At 37.7% G+C, this 24735-nt stretch overlaps 1 protein-coding gene across 1 annotated transcript in view; it reads right to left on the reverse strand.

Annotated features, from left to right (window-relative positions):
• Window positions 1-24735, reverse strand: part of LOC5571423 (titin) — a 290096-nt gene that overhangs the window by 19969 nt on the left and 245392 nt on the right. Inside the window, exons 12-15 of the mRNA XM_021845061.1 lie at window positions 20038-20137; window positions 1273-1384; window positions 748-829; window positions 450-591 (exon numbers count right to left, since the gene is read on the reverse strand). Of these exons, the coding sequence (XP_021700753.1) occupies window positions 450-591; window positions 748-829; window positions 1273-1384; window positions 20038-20137 (436 nt within the window). The remainder of the gene's footprint in view (window positions 1-449; window positions 592-747; window positions 830-1272; window positions 1385-20037; window positions 20138-24735) is intronic.

Consider the following 24735-nt stretch of genomic DNA (forward strand, 5'->3'; position numbering starts at 1 on the left):
AGTTTAGTTCAGGGAAATCTTTCGTTAACACTTCAGTCGTCGCGCTGTTGTTTTTTGTACAACATCGCTAAAAAACCTCGCTTTTCGTTCACATCTAACGGTGGTTCTAACGGTGACAAACCGCGCAACGACTGGAAGGTTAATATACTTTGATAACAGAAATAACATCAGTCACATTTTAACGATCATTAAAAAAACACACATTGGTTGCTACGACTATCAGTAACGGAATCACTGACGTGTTTGTTCGAACCGTGTAATTCCGCTTATGGTACTTTCACAATATTTTTAAACTTTCATATAGCTTCTGGAGTTTCCAATAAACAAATAAATAGGAAGGGGGGGTACTACTTAAGATTTGCGTAACTTGATCATTATAGGCCACCCTACTTGTCGATGTCGAAAATGGGTCAAGAGCGTGCACAATTCACACAATTCGTTTTACTGACCTTCTCGTGCCGGTCCTTTTGGAGACTAATTCCAGCATAAACATCTGTGGTAGACCGCCGTCATAGCCAGGCGCACATTGGATCTCGGCAAACTGTTGCGTTCGATTGTAGAATGTACAGTTGGTCACCGGAGAAGGCAAATCTGCTCGTAGGTGGCGTGATTATTTACCAAATGGTGCATTATTTGCGAGGGTTATTCAAGACACAGTCCGTAACGATTGAAGAAGTAACATGGGAATACATTAATAGGTTAAATTGTTTAGTTAATTTTAACCAGACTCAATTTGGTGATACTTACCGGCTAAAATCACCTGGAACAAGCATGGTTCACTTTGCACTCCGATTTCATTGGAAGCCCAGCAGGAGAGTGTACCGTAGTCCTGTGAAAGAAGATTTACGGGAATTTATTAATCATGTGTGTCATTATGTTTTTTCTTTGAATTTCTGGAAATCCTTTGCATAATTTCTGTGATGTCTTTACTACACAAGCGTACTTTTAGAATCCGCTTGGAACATGTCGAATGTTAATTTTTCAAAGTCAGTCGAGCAGTTTTTGCAAAATTACACGAATTTATCTTCTGAGTCTTCTGAGCATATGAAGTCTGTTAAATTATTATGTAAGACAATTTGACTACTTTTCAATCCTTTTTCAATGAATCATAACAAAATCAAAATATATATAAAGCGGCAAAATTTAAAAGTGACTCAACCTTCATTACGATTGAGTACTGCTATGAGTGTAACAAAACCCTTAAATCGGCATGAAAATCACCCAAAATTGTTATACTCTTATTTCAATATAAAGCCATGGCAATGAACTTACCTGTTCGGACACGGGAATATACTGAAGTACGCTGAAATTCCCATGATTCGAGTAGCGGTGCGAGTCTACTTCGAGAATTTCCGCCGAATTGTTGAACCGCCAGTGAAAGGATCTATATGAGGGGTGTAGAGAATGCGAGAAAAAAAAAAATACATCGTTATGAACGCAAAGTATAGTTTCAAGTAGACGGCTTAATAAACGGAGGCTTTCACCGCAGACGATGAGCACACATTTTAAATTTAATTAGCCAATTGAAAGATTTTTGTTTTAATAAACCGTGATTTTTTTATGTTTCAAATGGGATGAGAGGCTCAGTGCCGTGTACGGCCATGGGCGTTGTAAGGGGGAAGCAAAAGGGCCATTGTGCCACCTTCTTCTTCTTCTCCTAGGCATTTACGTCCTCACTGGGACAAAGCCTGCGTCTCAGCTTAGTGTTCTAAGAGCACTTCCACATATATTAACTGAGAGCATTCCTTGTCGACGTTGCCCTTTTTTCATTCGTATATCGTGTGGCAGGTACAGTTATACTCTATGCCCAGAGAAGTCAAGGAAATTTCCATTACGAAAAGATCCTGGACTGACCGGGATTCGAACCCAGAAATCTTCAGCATGGTTTTGCTTTGTAGCCGTGGGCTCTAACCACTATGCTAAGGAAGACCCCGTTGTGCCCCCTCTGGCTGATGGAAAAGAAATACAAATCAACTAGTTTGTTACGAAGATCAATAAATTATATGAATTTTCAAAGATTGTTTTCAATATTTATAATTATTTAAAATTGCGTCATGAGAAACATATTCTACAATTTTCGGAGGTCAACTAAAAATGAGACTTGAACTTAAAATTGGCGGATAGAAAACATTTTACCACTGATATTAATCTTTCATTAAATTTCTCAACATTTGCCACAAGCATTTGAAATTATTGCACCTTGATGGATTTTTCAATTTGAAATTCCGTAATCCGGAGTAATATTGATCAGTTTTTCGGATATTTCTTAAATATTTCATCCAAAAATGTAAATGTTGTGAGTTTTATATTTTTAAAACAAGTACTGCCACCCATAGCTCGTGACTATAAACTGTATTTTGTTTTTTGAAAGATTTAAGCATGTTTACAAAAATGTTTTATGTGATTTTTTTAGTTAGCTGATATGGGGTAATATTGATCATCCATGTAAACAACGTTCGGTAATGCCCCAAGGGAATTCTACATTCTTAACAGTAATTCGTTAATGTTGCCTAATTGAACATATTTATAAAAGTTTTGACAGCGGAATCGTTTTTGGCGATGCCAATTTTAATGAGAACCGTATTTTCCTTGCTCATATCGGTTGCAGAACTTATGTGAGACATGAATTTTCGGTAATGTTATCCTTATCAATTGAAATCATTGTTTCGCAAACTTGATTAATTTACGCATAAAGTTAACGCAATTTTTGCAAGAATCCTAATTTTTAATAGCTTTTTAATATAAGAAAGAGAAGCACCATTCATGCTTTGGAAATGTTTCATCAATAAATTATGATACCAACTTATTACAAGATGAGTCATTCCGATCAATGTTCCCCGCTGATCAATGATACCCCGGATTACGGTTCATCAAACAATTAGACATATGTCATAGATCGTATCTTGAATCATTCGAATGTTTTTGCACTATATCTTGGGTCTACAATATATCTTGAGAAGAATCATCAAATAATCTTTTAAGGAACTTAAATATACAAGATAGCTTCACATGTTGCTCCTGGTTTTCTACTAAATGATTTCTTGGATTCTACCAGGGTTTTTTTTAAATAATAACTCAGAGGATTATTTTCAGAGGTCTTTCCTAGAAGTTCATCGTTTTTCTAAAACGAGTTATCAATAATACCTTATGGTATTTTATGGAATGATTTCTTGTTATTCTACCAGAAATTTATCCAAAATATAAGGAATAGTTTTCGAATGGTTTGAACAGTTTTAGTAAAGAGTTAACTGGGAACTCCCATCAATTATTCGTTTAATATTCGAGAATTCTAGAATTTTTCTGCATGGTTTATAAGAAATATTCTCATGCGTTTAAGAAGTACAAGAGTTTATTCTTTAATTCTTTAAACAATCTTTGACTTATCAAAACATGTTTAGGGATACCATAGAAAGCTCTTCCAATAACTTGTTCAGAGGCTTTTACATTTTTTTTTCTATTTTTTCTTCGAAATTTTATACAGAATTACAGTAGAATCAATAATTTCACTTATAACATCTCCAAGCATTGTCAAGGATTCCTCAATAAATTGCTCCAGGAATGCTTCAAAGTAATTTGCCTTAACCTTCCTAACGCATTAAGGAATAGTTGTACATTATGCATCAAGGGTGAAAAATGACCCATGACTTTGAAACACTCAATAAATCAATTTTTAAGCTGATTTTTGTTCTTCAAGACTTATATGAAAGATATAAAACCCTAGAATAGAACTCTGGACATGTCCGTGAGTATGGTCATTCATCAGCACACCTTGAACCTGTTTCAGAAGAAACTGATTGCCGATAAGCTTTTCGTTAACCGCTACGGCTATACGTGCCTCCGAAACAACAATTATCATACTCGAATAAGATATTCGCTACTCTAGGGATACTACCAGAGCTTTTGCCAAGATTTCTCCATGGATAACCTTTGTTCATCGTGAGACATTTTAAACCGCTTCTGAAAGTGCTCTAAAACTACCTTCAGCTAATTTTCCATGAGGTCCTCCAGGAATTCCATCAAAGATCATTCCAGGAATTTTTTCAGGGATATTTCTACAGGGATTCCTTTGTTAAGAGATTTCGCAAAGAGTTTCTGTAGTAATGTCTCCAATGATTCCTTCATAGATTCCTCAAGTAAAATCTTTACTTGGATTCTAGGAATCCTTTTAGGAATACTTCGTAATTTTTACGGAGATATATCCAGGGATTTCTCAAGCGATTTCATTAGGCATTCTTCCAGAGATTCCTCAAGAAAATCTTTCAGAGACTTCAGAGGATTCCTCTAGGAAAATCTCCACAAAGATTCTTCAAGGAATTCTCCAGGAGTTATTCCAGGAGTTACACTACGACAATCTTTCAAGGATTACTCAAGGTATTTCTCAAGTGATTTTTTCAGAGTTTCCTCCGAGGATGCCTCAACGGATACATTATTCCGGACATTTCTTCCGGGATTCCTTCAGAAATGGTTCCCAATTTTTTTCCGGGATTTTTCCACGACTTGCTCTTTAGGAATTTCATCAGGAACTCCTCCAGGTGTTCTAAAATTCACGAATTGTGCAAGGAATTCCTCAAGAATTTCATCCAGGAATTCTGCCAGAGTTACCACCATAACCATAACCTGCTACATAACTTACTCCACGGATCTCTCCTGATAATCCTTCCGGAGTTCTCTAGAGGTTTTTTGAGAGATTCGTTGTGGGCCTCCAAAAAATCATCCAGGGATTCCTCCAAGAGTTCCTCTTAGAATTCTTCCAGACGTTCTTCCATGAATTCCTGCAGGAGTTTCATCAGAAATTATGCTAACAATTTCACTAGGCATTACATTAGAAAAATGTCAATATAAATTGCTCCAGTAAAATCTCCACCTTTCGGAAAACTTCTTCAGATTTCACCTGGGAGTTCTTCATAATTTTCTCCAAGGATAATTCCAGGGATTTCTTCAGAAAAATCTTCACAGGGGGTTTTCCCGGGATTTCTCTAGGGATTCCACCATCAAAATCTCTACAGTGATTCTTCCTGGGATACCTCCAAGAATTTTCCAGGGATTCCTCCCGAGATGCCTCCACGAATTCTTCAGTAATTGACATAGATATTTCTTCCTGCAGGAAATTCTCCTGACTACTCTATGAAAATCTCTACGTCTCTAGAGATCTCTCCAGCTCATTTTTTTCAGGAATTTCTCCAAGGATTGTTTCAGGAAATCTCTAATAATTTCCTCATGAAATTGTTTCAGCGATGGGCTGGTTACGAATTGACTGTATATTTTAATAAAATATGCCTTTCGTGGTCGTGTAGTTAGCGGCGTTAGTAGTTTAAGCGTATTGTGCCACGAGGTGTGGGTTCGATTCCAGATCCAGCTGGTGGACACTTTTCGTCAAACAAAAAAATCCTCACTGGGCTACTGGGTGTCCTATGTTGTCCGTGACCTAATGTTAGTGATCATTCAGTCTCTACAGCCTTTGGCTGAAGACGGTGTAAGTTGTCTTTATTATAAAAAGCCGATGAACAGATAAACACAATTCCAGAGAATTTATAAGTGAATCTCAGTAGTAATTGATACAAAAATACTTAGAGGAATCTTCGCAGTGGATTTCAAAGAAAATTCCTAAAGGATTACCTGAAAAAATCAATAGAATTATATTATGATTACTGGGAGAATTCGAGAAGGAAATTCTTGAGGAAACACTATAAGAATCTATGAATTAATTTCTTGTAGAATCCCTAAATTTTCGGTGGAATCTTCGGAAGAATTCTCTGGAGAAAATCTTAGGAATAATTCCTAGAGTAATTTCGAAACGACTACCAGAAGAATTTCTGGGGAAATATCTGATAATTTCATTTAATAACTTCAACTTTAATAAATTGTAATGTTTCCTGAAGAAAGCCTTAAAACATCTATGCAAAAATCCCTATTGAGATTTTCGTAGAAAATCTTTAGAGGTGTTTCTGGAAGAATTTTTAAAGGAATATCAGGAGAAATTGCTTGAAAAATCTTTGGAAGAATCTATGGAAGAGTCCTTGAAGTAATTTGTTTGTTTGTTTATTTGGTTTCTACCTTCATCTGCCTTGGCTAAATTCCTGTACGAATTGCTGAAGGTATTTCCGGAGCCTTGTCGGAACCGGTTTAGAAAATCCAGTAGCGAACAAAAGTTCTTCCTGGAGGAATCTCTGACAAAACCGCTAGTGGAAGCCTTGGAGAAGTCACTCTAGGGATAATGGTATTTTAGAGGAAGTCTGGTAAAGTCCCTGGAGGAATTTTCACAAGATTTTGTTGAAAAATCTCTGGAAGAATCTCTGGAGATTTTTCGAGAGAAATTTTAGAATGAATCTTTGGAAGTTTTACGAATGATTTACTGGAGCTTTATTTGAACTGATCCCCAAATTTGTGTTTCCGAGCAGCACACATTGTTACATGTAAGTTACAGTAATGGCCGCTTAACAAATTCAAAGAAAAAGATACATTGCATTATGAAAAAATACTGCTGTGTAACTAAAAAAGTGCAAAAAGGGGAGTCTTATGTAATTTGTTGATGGCTACATAAGAAGGTTAGTACCGTACAATCTGTTGGTTACGCATGGACTTTTCTACGACAAAATAATGGAAATTGATGATCAGCAAAAGTCATGAACATGAACTTAAAACGCGTAATTTTTCAAAAGTACATCTTAAATATGACATATTGAAATCAATCATTTTAAATTTACACACTCGTGAGGTTTAGAATAATTATCTATTGATCTACACATATTACCTACCTGGATTATTTAGGTAATAATTCATTAAAACTGCCTTAAAATGGAAATTAACACTGTTATTCAAATCAGTAGTGTTTTTAATTTGTACTTAATTATTTGTGAAGTTTGATTTTGTTTGCCACTGAAAATTTAATATAGTTTTATTTCCGACAAAAATGACATGCAACGTATCGCATAGATTTCAGATAATCTTCTTCTTGGCATTTACGTCCTCATTGGAACAGAGCCTGCTTTGCCTAAGTGTTCTTATGAGCACTTCCACAGTTATTAACTGAGAGCTTTATTTGACAAAGTTGACATTTCGTATTCGTATATTGTGTGGCAGGCACAATGATACTCTATGCCCAGGGAAGTCAAGGAAATTTCCATTACGAAAAGATCCTGGACCAACTGGGAATTGAACCCAGACACCTTCAGCATGGCTTTGCTTTGTAGCTGCGGACCACTTGGCTAAGCAAAGCCCCTCCAAATAGTTTAATAACTGTGTTAAAAGAGAACGTTGATTTCAAGCAAATCTATAAATAGGGGTGCTAGAGAAAAGTTGACGTCATTGGCTCTCCGCTTGGATCGCATCTCAGCAGGCAACAGATCGGCTTGCTTTAACCGGGCGTGCTTCTCAGGCATAGACATCGATAGCGAAGGACCCTCCCCGTATGTTTTGCTTTGTTTTATGGAAGTTGTTCGATAATGTGCCAATGTTTACGGACATGGAGAAATTTCTCGAAAATTGCAATGCGAAGGTCAGAAAACCGCTGTGCTTGTGGTGATCGATCCTTGTCATATTCTGTTCAAGTGATGATAAACTCATGATGCGGAATAAAATTGTTGCAACAAGAAGAGGAGATGATAATGTCTTTGTTGTTGCTTATTGGGTGATAATTTTTTTTTTTAAAGACACCTACACGTTAATGCTTCCAGTGGGCATTTTGCCCTTTGAAGGAAGCACCACACTAGACAACGGACTAGCATGCAACGCCCAGTGGTACAGTCGGAGAACATTCCTCACGAAAAGTTTTCCGGCCTGCAGCGGGAATCGAACCCACACACCTTAGCACGATGCGGCTGAATGCCTGGTGACACTAACCGCACGGCTACGAAGCCCACAAAACGATAAACGGCTGGTAATGTTTTTTGACCGATTTACCTTTCCCAACTTTGCTTTTCACGAGCTGTCCGGAATTCGAATCAAAGCGTCCGGAATAAGAAGCAAAAGTAAAGTGGTGTCCGGAATAAGAATTAAGAAGAAGACACACATTTCTATTTATTTAAATTTATTGGAGTTGTGGAATTTAAATCTTCACCTACCATTCGAGAGATAAGTGCCCTGATAGCATAATAATGCTGAGATATCATATAGATTGATTTAATTTATATGCTTTTAGATAGCTCACACTTTGCAGAGGGCTTAAGTGTCCGTAATATGAATCAAAACGGTAGTACTTTTCGTTAAAAACTCATTTTTGAGCAGTTTTTGTCAATAGCTAGGTCAAAACTATTTTTAAATTGATTTCTTGTTCGCATAGTTTAAAAACGGCTAAAATTGCTTTAAAAACATGTTAAAAGATTAAGGATTGATTAGTCGTTAGTGAAGTAATGGTCAAAAAAGTGATTTTTTTTAGTAAAAGGAGGAAAAATTTGGAGAAAACTACTTTCAACTAAAACTAGTTTTCATTTTAGACAAATTTGAAATTCTACAAACTTGTTTATAAATTTAATTTTGAAGAGAATGATGGATTTTCAAAATTGGTTGGAAAATTACAAAGTTATGAAGACTTCACTGAAGGACATTTTTTGAAATTGAGTCTTAATACTTTCGGCTCAAAATTTGAGGTTAACCATTTTATTTGAATTCAGAAGAGTACACGAATTTTTTGGTTTTAAGAACTTTCGAAAAATAAGCCGCGCCCTATTATATACCGTTTCAACTACTGGTTAGGTCGCAATCAGGGATGGGAAAAGTAGGGGAACATGGTCCAAGACGCACTGATGGGGTAAAATGGCTCAGCTCACTAAATCATTTATAGAACGTTTCAATTTGTATTCTTTACCAAACGATGTTAAAATATGTTTACCCAAGAGTGGCCGCTACAACCCTTGGACATAAACTCAAAGATTTTTCCTTTATTTTTCGGTGAAATTCAACATTTTTCTCTTTTTTTGTCGAAATATCAAGGTTTTCCGATAATTTTTTTAACCTTCCAGTCGTCGCGTGGTTTGTCACCATCAGAAGAGCTTGTACAAAATACAACAGCGGGACGACTGAAGTGTTAAGGAATAAGCGTGTCCATAACACAGAGCAAACCCATGGAGAAACTTGTTTGCTAACTACTAGTTCTCCATACTAAATGGCATTTTGCTCCATCCATTTGGTCATTTTGAACCACCCCCATATGTCAATCAACTTTTCTACACGATTTAAACCCGTAAAAAAATTCAAATTTGGGAAATAATTTCATGATGGTAGCTAGCAAATATTGTAAAGTTACTGTTAGGAGTTCAAATGGCGTTTAAATGTGAATCTTATTAGGAGAAAACGACACAAATCCTTAAAGTGGCATTTGGACTATTTGACCCTACTGTAGCAAACATTTACCGTCTCTACATTCACATGGTTCTACACGACCATCAAAATCCAAAGCAAACCATGACCGTTCAAAACTGTAATCCTCTTCTTCCCAACGTTTTTCAAACCCGAATGCAAAATGACTCGAGTACCGTTTTGACTCTTATTCCGAACGCTTAAGGCCAACAGTGACTTCAAATGCATCTGATTGGCATAAATTGGCTGATATTTGTGCAAATTTTAATTTCTTCGCAAAGTCTAACTGTTAGCTGTTGGGTGTACCAATAATCATGTTGATTTTATAAGCTTAAGTATTGTTTTTACGTAAAAGTATGAAACAACATTTTGATTCAAATGCCGAACACTGTGTTGATTCTGTCACATATTCCGAACACCTTGATTCAAATTCCGAAGAGCACCAATAAATCATATTCAAAAGAATTATTGCGCAAATAATTAATCCGGGCTTATTCTACTGGTCTCAAACTAGAGAATCATCACTACTCCCGCAGTATAAAGTATATTGGAAACGTTAAAATTGAATTGCAATTCACTGCCATTTCCTTGTTATGGTGACATATTTCAGCGAAACATTTCAACCCAATCGCCATACAAAAACCGAGTGTTCAGAATATGAGTCTGTTCGGAATTTGAGACAAAACGGTACAGTGGTGACGCGATTTTTGCGGTATTCGGGGTTTTGCATTTTTGCTCAATGAAGGCAGCATGAAATTGAATATGTTTATATGTATCGCAACAGAATGGTTGTGCTCTTGCTATTTGCGCTTATAGATTTCAATTAGTTAAAAACAGAAGCGAAATATTAGCGATTGAATTATTTAACTTTTTTTTTCAATCATTCACCTCGGAATGGCTGCCCGAAAACGATCATAAAGGAGAGACAAAAACATTTAAGCAGTGTGTGAATCGTGGGCAGCGCAACGCCTGATGGTATTGATGCTGCTGCTGCTTCGTGTTTTGGTCGACTGGCAGAATCGATGAACTGTGGTAAATTGTGGTCACAATTCCCAAGCCTGGTCGCAATTCGCGTCTACGAAGGTAATTACCACAGTTGACCCTATGCGTGAAGCTCCGATTATTTTACATGGCAAAGCATAGGAAGTCAATTTTCAAATTCTTCTAAAAAATTCAAAACACTTTTCAATTAAATTCTGTTAAGTGTACGGGGTTAGACTATTGATCAACTATAGAATCAGCAGCATATTGAGAAAAAAATATAAAACTCAAAATTATATGCCTATAGTGTAGCCCATCAAAAGTATATCAACATATACTGAAAATATTTTAAATAACTATTGTAGTTAATTTTATACGAGCATTTGAAATTTCGCTTCCTATACCTTGCCGGGTAAAATTTTCGACGCTTCACGCATCGAGCAAACTTTTCCCAGATGGCAGCACCGTACCTTCGTACACTCGAATCTGAGACGAGACTCGCGGAGACGGTCTTCTTTTTCTGCGATTGCTGAGTTTTTTTCTTATTCCACTCAGTGTTTACATCAATCTTGCGCAAGTCGTTCAAGCTCTCACATGGCCATCTCAGCAAAAACATTTTGAGTTTGCATCACACCGAAGCATAAACGGAATTTTGAGTGAAATTTCATGCCAGCAAACGTAAGAGATATTTTTTTTTCTATCTTTATTAACGAGATTTTTAGCCCTGGGCTAGTTCATCTCGGGACCAACGGCTTTACTTCCCTTCCGAAGGAAGTCGTCACTGAAATTTTTAGTGACTATCTCGGGGATGGGATTCGATCCCAGGTCCTCGGCGTGAGAGGCGTGTGTTCTAACCACTACACCAGGTCTGTCCCTCAACAGATATTATAAAAAACTAATCTTGAATTTAGATTTATCAGCATCTTTGGAAAAACTGCTCCGCTGGCTGAGTTTTTTTTTATAATAGTTTATTTTGAATACAATACTTTACACTTTTTCAGACATAAAAACGACGGGCTGCATTTGACGTTTCGTGACAGCGGAATCTGGGCTGCATATGACGTTGATATTTTTCCTCTTCGCGAGTCTCTCTCAGGTCGCAATGATCGTTTTTCGTGAAATTAGACAATGAACTTTTGAGGTCCCCTTCCTGATGGAAATCCTGACAACGCTCGTGTATGTATCTACCAACTTTCGGTCGAGTTTTTCGCCGCTACCATGGATAAAGTGGATGCAGCGTGTTCTTTTCCTCTCAAAGTTGGTGGGGTACGTACCAGAATTACGGTGTATAATCAGTGCACAGAAATATACGACATTCGGAATGGTCGTTAAACTCGGCTTGTTCGAGTATTTTCCACCGAACTCGATCGAGGCTTGGCGGAAAGCATAAAAAAGTATCCCGTTAACATTACCATGCAGGGTAACTTTTTAATAAATAAACACGCTCTTTAGCCATGTTGTGCAGCGCCGATTGAAGGCTGTTGCTTATAACTTTGGTATGCGGCGGAAAAACTTTCACTTGGAGCAATCCCCTGTTCTGGCTTCGAATGAGCCTGTACTAGCATGTCGTGGCGTTTATTATGTGGAATGTACGAAACAAGAAAAAAAAAAACAAGTAAGAGAGAGGAAATCAGAAGAAAAAACTTTTAATTAGACGTTCTGACTTGTAAGAGTATGGTGTGTACTCTTCCTTGAATTAGATGATCCGGTTGAATTGACCGCAGTTACTGATACCATATAATAAATCTGATGAAAAAGTACTTTGGCTTGGGAGGTTGAGTATCGAAGAAAAATTGAGGAATTGTGATTGAAATCTGGAGCTAGTCTTTCACCATGAAGGATTCATTATATCAACAAGCCTTATCCTAACTCAAACGTTGAAGGTTTCAACAGAAATACATGTTTTTATAATTAATTTTTTTATCAATAGGCCACCAGAATCAGTTTCGGTCACATTTTAAACTTCGGTTTCTAAATGGGCCAATCTCAATGATTTATCATGAGAGTGACCAAATAAGAAATATCATAGCAATATTAGGTGTATGGAAGCTAAGATTGCAAATTGTGTAAAACGGTGATAATCCAGTATGACCGGCCTTGTCGTCCTGCTTAGTCGCGCTTAGTCGACGACTAAGAAGCTTTTCTCTAATTTTTTTTGAATTTTTCACCCGAAGTCATAGAGAAAAATGTGCAAAATCAACAACAATCTAACGCCCCGTAAGATATCAATCGAAATTTCCAACCTGTACCTACCAACGCTCTGTTACCCTATTTCTTTCAGAACTTCATATAGAACATATTACCGTCCTGTAAAAATTCCATCGAAATTTTTGAGCTGTATCAATGCCCTGGAGTAATTTCACATTATTCCACGTAGATCAAAATTGAAAACCACAAGCTGTATCAACGCCCTGGAGTAATTTTACTTTGTCCCATATAGATCCGTAGCATCCTAACGCTCTGTATGACATCAATTAAAAATTGTAGCTTGACCTCCCTCCCTTATGTAGACCAAGTGCATCCTTACGCCCATCTTTACGCCTCATATCACTTGAATATTTTAAGCAGTATTAACGCCCTGGAGTAACTTGGACTCGTGCCATGTAAATCAGCTGCATCTTAACCGCGTGTGGGACAAATGTTAAAATGTACAAACGCCCCTGACTGATTTGACCTTGTCTCACGTAGATCAGGTGTAGACCTGCATCGATTGAAAGCTACAATCTATTGACGCCCTAGAGTGATTTGAACTTGTCACATGTAGATCAGCAACATCTTAACGTACAGGGCTGTAAGACATTATTAAAATATTTCAAGCTGTTTAAATGCCCTAGACCAACTTAACCTCATCCCAAGTAAATCAAGTGCATCTTGACGCTCTGTGTGACCTCAATAGAAACTCCAAGCACTATCAACGCCCTGTAGGACATCAATTGAAAACTCCATGCAGTATCAACGTCCTGGAGTAATTTGGACTCGTGTCATGGAATCAATTCATATTAACGCCCTGTTCGATATATATTTTCCTTGTCTTACGACCTTGTCCAATGACCTTGTCTTACGTAAATCAGGTGCAACCTAATGCACTGTATCCATTGAAAATTCCAAGCTGTATCAATGCCCTGGAGTAATTTGAGCTTATTTTATGTAGATCAGGTACATCGCAACGCCCTGTAGGACATCAATTAAAAATTCCAAGCTTTTGCAACGCCCTGGAGTAATTTGGCCTTATTTCACATAGTTCAGAAACATTTTAACACTTTGTATAACATCAATCGACCAAGCTATATCGATGGTCTGAAGTAATTCTGTTTTATTCCATATAGATCTTTGCAAGATCTGAAGGATATTTACGCCCTGTTTAAAATCAATAGAAATTTCTTAGTACATAGTATCAACGCCCTGGAGTTATTTGACTTTATCCTTTGAAGTCAGATTCATCTTAACGCTCTGATTGATGTCATCAAAATTGTCAAAATACATCAACGCCCTGGATTAATTTGTTCCTTTCTCACGAATATCTTAACGTCCTATATGCCATCAATTGTAAATTCTAGCCTGTTCAACGGGGTTGGTGGTCTAATGGCTATCGCTTCTGCTTTGCAAGCAGAAGGTCGTGGGTTCAATCCCAGGCCCGTCCCTTTCACATATTTGTAACACTCTTTCTAATAGCTGTCTTTCTCTCTCTCTCTGCGTCATTATGGCGCAAACATCATCAGTTCTATCTATCGCTAGAATTGAATATATCATATCGACTTAACCGCTTACCACAGTGGTATCCATACGGTCGAATACCTCATCCATCAGTAACAAAGGACTCATACCTCCAAGGTAGCTGTGGGAAATGCAGGAGATTCTCCGGTTTTCTAGTAACAACAGCTAACTAATTAACTTCCTTCCTCTCCCCGGTGGGCATAAGGACGTGGCCGGCGCCGTTATCAATCGAAAAATATCAATGATAGTGTGATTGTACATTGAAGATGGAAAAAAGCTAAAACCCAAGCTTCATCTGAGTGGTTCTCTGTGCAATATCACTATCCTGATTGATCACGGAGTAGCAACTACGAAGTGTATGTTCCATCAGTTGATCGTTTTTTTTTTGATCAATTGTAAATTCTAGCCTGTTCAACGTCCTGGAATATTTCAAGCTTATCTTATGTAGTTCAGATGCATCTTAACGCTCTTTAGAACATCAATTGAATATTCCAAACTGTATTACCGCCCTGGTGTAATTTGATCTTATTCTATGTAGATCAGGTAGATCTCAATGCTCAATGCTTGAAAATTCCAAGCTCTATCAACATCTTCTTCTTTCTGGCGTTACATCCTAACTGGGACAAAGTCTGCTTCTCAGATTAGTGTTCTTATGAGCACTTTCACAGTTATTAACTGAGAGCTTTCTTTGCCGATTGACCATTTTTGCATGTGTATATCGTATGGCAGGTATGAAGATACTCTATGCCCTGGGAATCGAGAAAATTTCCTTTACGAAAAGTCCCTCGATCAGCGGGATTCGAACCCACGACCCTCAGCATGGTCATGCTGAATAGCTGCGCGTTTACCGCTACGGCTATCTGGGCCCCTAAAGATCCTGCAGTAATTTAACTTAAATCCACATTAATGAATTGAATCGTAACGCCATGTAAAAATCAATCAAATTTTTCATTCTGTATCAACGCCCTGAAGTGATAATACTTTGTTTCACGTAGATCAGCTGCATCTTAACGCCCTGTAAAAAAAAAACAATTAAATTTTGTTTGCTCTATGACCTTAACTAACGTATATCAAGTGGATAGTAGTATTTGGTAATTTAGTTGCGTAGTCTGCTCTTGCGAGAACGAGCGATGCAATCAAGATCAATGTTGATTGTGTATGCTGAGCAATTTATTTATTATATTGGTGAGTTCTTTCCGTTTCATAGGGCTCATTCATTTATTTCATAACGCTAAAATTGACCCACCCACCCTTTTGTAACGCTTTTTGTATGAACATTATTCAATTTTTGTATGGGCCGTAACATGCTTAGGACACCTACCCACCCCCTCAAGCGTTATGATATTTGTGAATGGGCCCATGCGTTGTTTATAATATCTATATTTTGTCTGATATTATATTTCCATACTATTTGTCAAACGATTTTGCTACTCTTCCTCGAATGTCGCTTCTGCGAATGACAGTTCCCCAAATAATCGAATCCCATTCTTCCGAATTGTCGTAACCTTCTGAGGATGTTAAGCATCCTCAGCTAAATCTTCGCAACACGTCCGTTGCTCTCAACATTCACCGATTAACTGACCATTTTTTTCACTGTGATCGTTGCATACGCAGACTTCCAATTCGCTCTCTGTGTGTAATCGTATCACTCACGCACACACTCTCTCGATCTGTCATTCACCGAGCGAGAGGCGGTTTTTTTCAATCCAAAGTCTCCACAGATTCAAATAACTCTCCCACTGAAGCCTATTCCTAACGCGTGATGCCAAACCGAACGCAGCCCAAAGCGTTATTTTTGAAATGGTCCTAATTTCAAGTGATGTTTATCGACATCAATGATTTCAGACCAAATTTAAATTTCTATTTCTAATAGCTTTAATATAATAAAACTGTTAATATTATATACAGCTATGAATGTATTACCACACGAATGACCTGTCACTTCGAGAAGTGATGTAGTTCATGAAGGTGCAAGAATAGTTCTCAGTGACAGAGTGCTACCAGATGACTGGTCCGTTCACTACTCTGAAATGTAAGAAGTTGTGATACGGGATATTCGGAAAACAGACATTCAAGGGACTGACGTTCGAGGAAACGACATTTGAGGAATCAATATGTAGGGCAAAGTAGCACAATCCCTTAATTAAATGGGCTGTATGCGCTTTATCCCAAATATTCGGTATTATTAATGAAATTGTTGGTTAAATTTTCTTGAGAGATCCTTCGATAACAGCACGTGATTATTGAGAGGCCCAAGACCACTCTCCAAGTTTTATGAAATATGTTAATGTTCAAAGCTGAAAAAAATTTCAACTTATATGTTCTTAAGACAGTCCGTTCATACCCTTGTTTATTTTGGACCAATCATTTTCAAGTGGGGCCTTCCTTAGCCGAGTGGTTAGAGTCCGCGGATACAAAGCAAAGCCATGCTGAAGGTGTGTGGGTTCAATTCTCGGTCGGTCCAGGATCTTTACATAATGAAAATTTCCTTGACTTCCCTGGGCATAGAGTATTATCGCACCTGCCACACGATATGCGAATGAAAAAATGGCAAAGTTGCAAAGAAAGCTATCAGTTAATAACTGTGGAAGTGCTCATAAGAACACTAAGCTGAGAAGCAGGCTCTGTCCCAGTGAGGACGTCATGCCAAGAAAAAGAAAAAAAATCAAGTGAACTTTCATAATCAAGTATGCAAAAAGAGCAGCATTTTAGTGTTATTAAATTAGATAAAATTCTGTAATTGATACTTGACAATTCCAAGATTCACAAATATATCTAACGTAAAACTACAAAAGATAAAAAAAACCATAGCGAAATATATTGAAATCCAGAGCAATTGTTGACTTTTTTTTCATTTTGATATCACTTCAAGAGCGATATTTTATTCTTATTTAAGCCAGCCGTAGCGGTAAACGCGCAGCTATTCAGCAAGACCAAGCTGAGGGTCGTGGGTTCGAATACCACCGGTCGAGGATCTTTTCGGATTGGAAATTTTTTCGACTTCCCAGGGTATAGAATATCTTCATACCTGCCACACGATATACGCATGCAAAAAATGGTCATTGGCACAGTAAGCTCTCAGTTAATAACTGCTGGAAGTGAACACTAAGCTGAGAAGCAGGTTCTGTCCCAGTGGGGACGTAATGCCAGAAAGAAGATTTGGCTGAAAATTGAACACCTCTTCTTAAAGTTAAAAAAAAGTTCGAACGTTCTAGATGTCCTGCTTTTAGAAAACTCAAAAAAGTCTTTGTTAACTTAATTATTTGATTTATTTTTTTAAAGAAAAAAATATAATATTTTTCTATGTATAATATATGAATACTTCACGTTCAAATATAATCAATCATTTGAAACATTGAATCTTAAGTATTAATATAGTTATGCTCCAAACAAACTTTAAAACTTTTCTTTGCTTCCTAATCAAATTTTCTTAGTCTGACAGGACTGAGAATACGCATAATACTTCGTTAAAAAATGTTTCGAGTTATGGTTGAGTAATTATCGCTGAAATGTGATTACCTTTGGCATACATAATAAGAATTACAGTTTGTGTCGTATTTCGCTTCAGTTTCATAAAACTAGAGGAGTAGCGATTTGGTTAATTAAAATTGCGAGGCGAATAAACTGGCTAATCAAGTTTAAACCCTCATAAATAAAAAGCAAAATATAACTCAAAATGCTGAACCCTAGGCTTGACAGTTTGCAAAAAGCTCAGTCTTTTGAAAAAAAAAAATCTCTCGTATTTCTTCACGTATCTTTCTTCTCATATATTCCTTGAAACACAAAGCAATCTTAGGGGCATTTCGAATTTGACTTTGAATTTTATCAGAACAACGTGTTTCACCGTTAGCGCTTCGTTTTGAATTCTGAGATAAGCATCAAAAAGCTTATAAAAAACTGAGTTTGAGCAGCTGCATAAACTGTCCAATAATATTAACCGAATGAACGAATTTCTGATTGAATCCAAACATCATATTTTGTACAAGGCCATTTCGTTCTTAGTCAATTTATCAAACAAAAAGAAATACAAGAAAGTCAAGTAATAAAAAATATCATACTATTCAGTTGTATTGTCAAAATTATGCTTTTGGCTTTTGACTGTTGCATCAATTTGCCTAAATTTTTCACAATTTTGTTTAAAAAGCGAAATGCAATAACAGTATATTGTTTTAAAAGCAAAATGCCGAACATAAGAAAAACATTTTAATTTGAGGCGGACACAAAAACGTTTTCAAATAAATGATTCGTTGAGGTTTTTGGATTTGCACTCGATGATCCGTTTTACATTGAGTGATAGGTTCTAAAAGACTGAATTTATTTCATGGATTGAGATTAATTTTAAAGTGCACATCGTAATAGTCTTAGTTGTTAGACTCTTATAAATAGTCACAGGCATTGTTTTGGTACTTCCAATTGGTACAAGGAGTAAATAATTTTCACTTTTTACATTAGTAAATTTATCAACTGAATCATTTCAAGCCCATGTACTTGATATCTTCGTTTCATATTTTAATAGAAATGGAATACAAACTAAATACGTGCAAAAGCATATTAGTTTTCGTTTGTTAGGAATGTATATTGAAGTATTTGTGATATTTGTAATTTTTATATATTAAATGTTGCTAAGGGTTTTTGGATTTCCGTTTATGATCTGTACAGACTAAAAGTCGAAAACCCATAGCAAATATAACCTCCGTCATAGTTGATCCCTATGTACTAAAATATGTGTGATATTTCTTATGAGAAAACATCATAACGCCTGGAAACAGAAGCGCCCTATAGTAACGCCTCCCTCAAAAAAGGACGACTAAGAAGCTCAAATTTTACGACGACAGGGCTGAGTATGACTACAAACGGTGGTATGGCCAAAACCAGTGCTTCTACCCTACTATATGTTTCGAATGGTAGGTGTCGATTTGGTATACATTTTTATTCGGTAATAACGGTTTCAAACATACCGTGGTGGACCTTCTATGTCGTGAGGTTATCGAAATATGCATGCTATATAAGTGTTGTAGAGTCCAACTATTCATCACGTAATAGAAAGTCATCACTTTTTGTAGAAGCATATAAAACCACAAAAACACTCATAAACAATTTGTAACAGTGTTCTTCACAGGAGTGGAAACAAATTAAAAAATGGGGCCCCACAAAAAAAACGAAATGTTGCAAATACATTAATTACTAGTTGTAAAGTGGCATAGATAGTAGAGTGGTTCAAAAAATCGTTTTTGCTCCACACCGCTCATTCGATTCTAGATCAAATTCTGAGTGTCCTCCCAAAATTTGAGCTCATTTGGATGAAAACTGAGACTGCACAAGCCCTTTAAAGTTTATATGGGAATTACTATGGGAAAAGCAAGCAATTCATTCAATCGGTCATAGTGTTTTCCCATGTGCTCTTGGGGATTAGAGCTACGTTGATACTGTGAGATACATTCATCAGCTACAACTTTTCCGAAGACCGTTTTTAAATCGGACGCCCCGGTAATTAGTTATTGATTTTTGAATGAGTTGTAAAACATTGGCTATAATTATTGGGCTGTTCTGCAGGCATCACTGGATATATGCAGTAAAACATAGTAGCCATGATTTGTGCGTGCTATCTTTCGCGCCAAGTGCAGCAATGTTGCCTGTTCAGAAGTTAAATGAGCACTGCCGAAGAATTTGTGACTGGATATAAATCAATAACTAATTACTGAGGCGTCCGATTTGAAAACGGTCTTCGGCAAAGTTGTAGCTGATGAATGTATCTCACAGTATCAACGTAGCTCTAATCCCCAAGATCACATGGGAAAACACTATGACCGATTGAATGAATTGCTTGCTTTTCCCATAGTAATTCCCATATAAACTTTAAAGGGCTTGTGCAGTCTCAGTTTTTATCCAAATGAGCTCAAATTTTGGGAGGACACTCAGAATTTGATCTAGAATCGAATGAGCGGTGTGGAGCAAAAACGATTTTTTGAACCACTCTAATAGATAGGCTTGTTGCATTGGTCGGTGATTCTGGGTCTGGTTCCATGTGAACCGTGTGACGACTCTTACCTGGCCGGTGGATCTGCATAAATCTCGCATAAAATTTCCATATTTTCGTTTTTCGATGCACCAATTAGGACGACTCTTTCGTGGCCACACACCGGAGCATCTGTAATGGGTGGAATGAATTATTCAGGTTTTGTTTTTTGCCGAGGTTGAGGGGAGGGTTTTGTTTCATTTGCGTTGGCTGGTGAAAAGCAACACTTTTCAACTGAAGCGGATAATGGATAGTAAAGAGCTGCGAATGAATTTGTTAAACGGGGTTTTTTTTTGGACAGGGGAGGGGGTGCTCAATCGTGACAACTGTGAAACAGTTTTTATTAGAAGATTTTGTCGTTTTTAAATGATATCGTCATTGATGTCATGAACCATGAATTTGTAGATAGTTTTCAGTTAGTATTGAACAATGATTCAATTTTGCTATCACTTCAGAATGCCTTCAATTGGTTCATAGTACATTATTCTGTTTTATGCTCCTAGAAATTTTCAACCGAACTCGGAAATCCACTGACGATGGCTTTCAACTTCTACAGGAACTACGCGGAAGAACGAACTGATCGAAAATATTTTGTGCGTTCGAGCGGAATTGAGGTAAATCGGTATTCATCTGCTGACTGGTCGACTACTCTAAAGCAGTGCTTCCCAACCGGTGGTCTGTGGTCCCCTAGAAGGACGAGCATGCTTAAATAAAGTTACACAATATTGAATGCGATTCGCACAAAGTAGAGCTCACTGATTGCTCATTTCGATGCAATTATTAACATTAACCATTTCAACTTTGGAAGAAAGCGTGCATTTCGAAGAAACAACTTTTCTACCATTTTGCCACGTTTAGTGACAGTTTGAAAACCCACTTTTTTGGAAAAAAAAGTTTCAAAAAAACTGTTAATGTTATTTTTTTTATCAGGACAACGAGACGTCTGTAGAGTCTCAAAGGGAATCGCAGCTCCGCATAGCATGGGAACCACTGCCCTAGAGCATGCAGAGCATTTACCATTTGGTGGAATTTGTCTGCTATTCGTGGAAAATTAGTTGCGGTAAAGTGGGACAACGAAAACAAAACCGTATATACAGTGAACATCGCAAATTCCCAATCGCAGAACTTGCACGAGATTGGAGGATGTTCTGGCTTTGGTATATTGTTTGTCCTGTTCTCTAACCGCACATCGAACTGGAAAAGTCCCAAACTATCAATGACAACCGCGTGGATGTGATCGCATATGAGTCTTATTTCGATTTTAGTCAGTTTCGAGTCATGTGATAACCCTGCCAGTGGATTACAACAAAATTGTATCGAAGTTATTTTTAAACTAATTACAAATTTTGATTCATTTGTGTTAGAGACACTGAGTTGGTTATGGAAATTAAAACCCAATAAAAACAAAATCAGTTACCAGAAAAATGCCTGTTAATAATTCGTTTCAAATAAAATAAAATAATTAAAACATTATATGTTTTTTTAAATTGAAGTACAATTGCTTATACACGACAAATTTTATTTCATGTTAAGAAAAATCGTCTGGCAGGTACAATGATACTTAATGCCCAGAGAAGTCAAGGAAATTTTCATTAGGAAAAGGTTCTGGACCGACCGGGAATCGAACCCAGACGCCTTCAGCATGGCTTTGCTTTGTAGCCGCGGACTCTAACCACTCGGCTGAGGAAGACCCCTAGATCATCATATTGAAATAGAATTCATAAATTATTACGATGTCTGTAACATTTTCATGGCTTTAGCGATTCATAACTGCGCTGTTTTCATCGTCACTTTCTATTCATATGGGCCTGATATGCGATTACAAGCGGCACACAAAACTGAATGGCTCCCGTATCGTTGGTTTTGCCTACACGGATTTCGTCCGCTGGAATTCCTTCTAAATACAGCGATGGAGGATTTGCCACTGATGCCACACTACGTGTCACACTGCAGGCATGATGACAAAATGCTTTGTTTTTATTAAATGGATTACAGTGGGATTTGAAAGACTGCATCATGCGCTTTACCTGGTGGCGTGGGAAATGTTGGTGTTTAAAAGATAGGACATTGCAGTGGTTCAATTAATACCGCAGCTTAATGAAATGCCGAAACGTTACGGTTATGACTAAGTTTTAATAACCGAAAGTCGACCACTGCCGAATTTGGAGGATTGAGACAGGAGATCATGATCTCTATTAGGGGAATCAAGGTCTCCTTTAAATCGCAAGGAAAGGAGACTGTCGCGTTTTGCCGGAAACTCTTAAAGATCGCGAACTTCTTTTCAAACATCTTGAATAGAAGATGCACTTTTTTTATTTATCACTACAAAACTGAACGTTTCTTCAAAGTTGTCTTCAATAGTCTCTCAGGTAACTATAAGTCACCTGAAGAGATCAAAAATAGAATAAATGATTTACTTTCCCCAGTCCAAGTAATCAGTATGAAAAAAGAACCCAATCTGGCATTCTTCAAAAAGGGCTGTCTCAAGAATATTGTTTAGTTTAGGTGAAGATGAATTGAAGTCAAACCTCAAATTTTCAAGAGCACGGATCTGAAGAACCGAACATCAATTTAAGCTGAAAACTTAATCGATTGGTCAATTGCTGGTGATGACCAATCTATTAAGTTTTCAGCTCAAATGGATGTTCGGTTCTCCAGATTTGTGCTCTTGAAAATTTGAGGTTTGGCTTCGATTCATCTTCACCTTAACTTCAACAAAAAAGATCTAAATCATTTTGAAGCTTTAGAGAAGCAAGACTTATGTTCGATGTCCGTGGGACATGGGAACATTTCCAGTAACCTGTGCCGTCGGTGCCAAAAGTGGGTTCATGACACTGAACATTGCCGAATGGATGCTAAGTGCATGATTTGTGGAGGTTCTTTTCACGCTAAGGCCGTCTGTCCTGTGAAGGAAGATAACAAAAAGTTTGTATACGCAAAATGTGGGGGCAATCATAAGTCTACCTTTTGGGATTGCCCTTAGCGTAGGCGAGTCGTTGAGGCTCGTACCAGCAGATAAACTTCAACGTTATTCGTAGCTGGAGCTCCCCAGGCAGAATCTCTAGCAATTCTCATTTTCAGTTAACGATAGATCAATAATCATACCCATCAGGTAAATTATAATCATGCTCATTTACAAGCTAATTTTCTTCTGTCGGTTTTCCGTTCGAATGGGTGTATCCTAGTAAATTATTTCGCTTATGTTGTTTTAGCTGATTCCAGCTCCTCCCTTTCGAATTTTCTATCTACGGGTAATCGTTTTAATTTTTTCAAACCAAAAGAAAACACCTCGCTTATGTCGCCGCAGCTAACTTCTATTCTGCCTCTTCATCAGTAGAACAGAAAATCATCGGAAAAGCTCCTACTTCTAGTAACATGGTTGGTAAATGCTGGACAAGGCTTACCATTGGTTTCTCGCGTACCTGAAGGAATAAAACAGACCCCTATGTGCGGTCATTAGCCTCCTGCCCAGCAACTCCTGTCCCTACCTCCTCGCGGTACTGGCCAGGGTACGAGCAACCTTAGGGAAGATCGGGTAACCAAACTCGGTGAAAACTGTGGTCGTTTGCTGATAGGAGGTTTGCTTCTGCACTCCATGTAAGGAGCGCCTTACAATAGCGTCTGTTCCCCATGTAAGGGGCGGATGATCATCGTCCGAGTGCCAGAGAATTTAGGGGGAATGGTCCTCCAGAAATCTAGCGAGTTGGTGTCAGGCCCCGTAAAAAATCAAGCAACGAATAATCTACGAGAGAATTCGAACTGGGATAATCGGCGAAGATCACAGCGACGTAAAGGGACTAGCGATTGGAAGCTCGGTACGTGGAACTGTAAATCTCTCAACTCAATTGGGAACACAGCATACTTAAGGACCGCGGATTCTGCATCGTAGCGTTGCAGGAAGTGTGTTGGAAAGGAATCAATGGTGCAAACATTTAGAGGTAACTATACCATCTATCAGAGCGGCGGCAACACAAACGAGCTGGGAACAGCTTTATAGTGATGGGTGATTGCAGAGGCGCATGATCGGGTGGTAGCCGATCAATGAGAGAATGGGCATTATAGACTGGCCCAGCTCAGTATGGGAGAAAAATAAAGTTGTATGATTCCACGGGGCACCCCTCAGGATTATTTCTTGGGGTTAGAGGAAGCCTTTCTGCAAAATTCAGCTCATTTGGTCGTTCCATGAGCTGGCGCATTTGAATCGGAGTTAATATGGGATTTTCAGCTCAAACATATGAGCAACAGCATATCATCTTCTGTTTGGTTCAAGAAAATTGATGATCGCGTTCAATTGGACCCAGAATGTCAAAAACACTACTTGATGTAATAGCGAAGAATATTGTAGAAGATTGTACCTTGATCAAAATTAATAAAGTTGGTGTTTTAAGACGAAGTAGGCCGTCATTGAAATTTATACGCGTCGTTGATGATTGTTGCTAATTCATCTCACGATTTCGAATCAAAGAAAATCATTTGGTTTTGCACTGACACAGCTGAAAAAGTATCAGCATACTTTATGCATGTTAGCGCATACAGTGATACTTTTTCAAGTCAGTATAAACTATCAAGACTGAGTTTTATCACTTTGAAATGCAAGCTGAAAAGTCATCATTGATGAAAAAAGAATGACGGGCTACTTAGCCCTAACCATCTGAAGTATATCATGCAATACTGCTTGTATTTCTTCAACATAGCTTGGAGGTAGCCACTAAGCGCATCATAGCCACCTA

This window comes from Aedes aegypti, chromosome 2 (assembly GCF_002204515.2).
Source record: "Aedes aegypti strain LVP_AGWG chromosome 2, AaegL5.0 Primary Assembly, whole genome shotgun sequence".
Taxonomy (NCBI): Eukaryota; Metazoa; Arthropoda; class Insecta; order Diptera; family Culicidae; genus Aedes; species Aedes aegypti.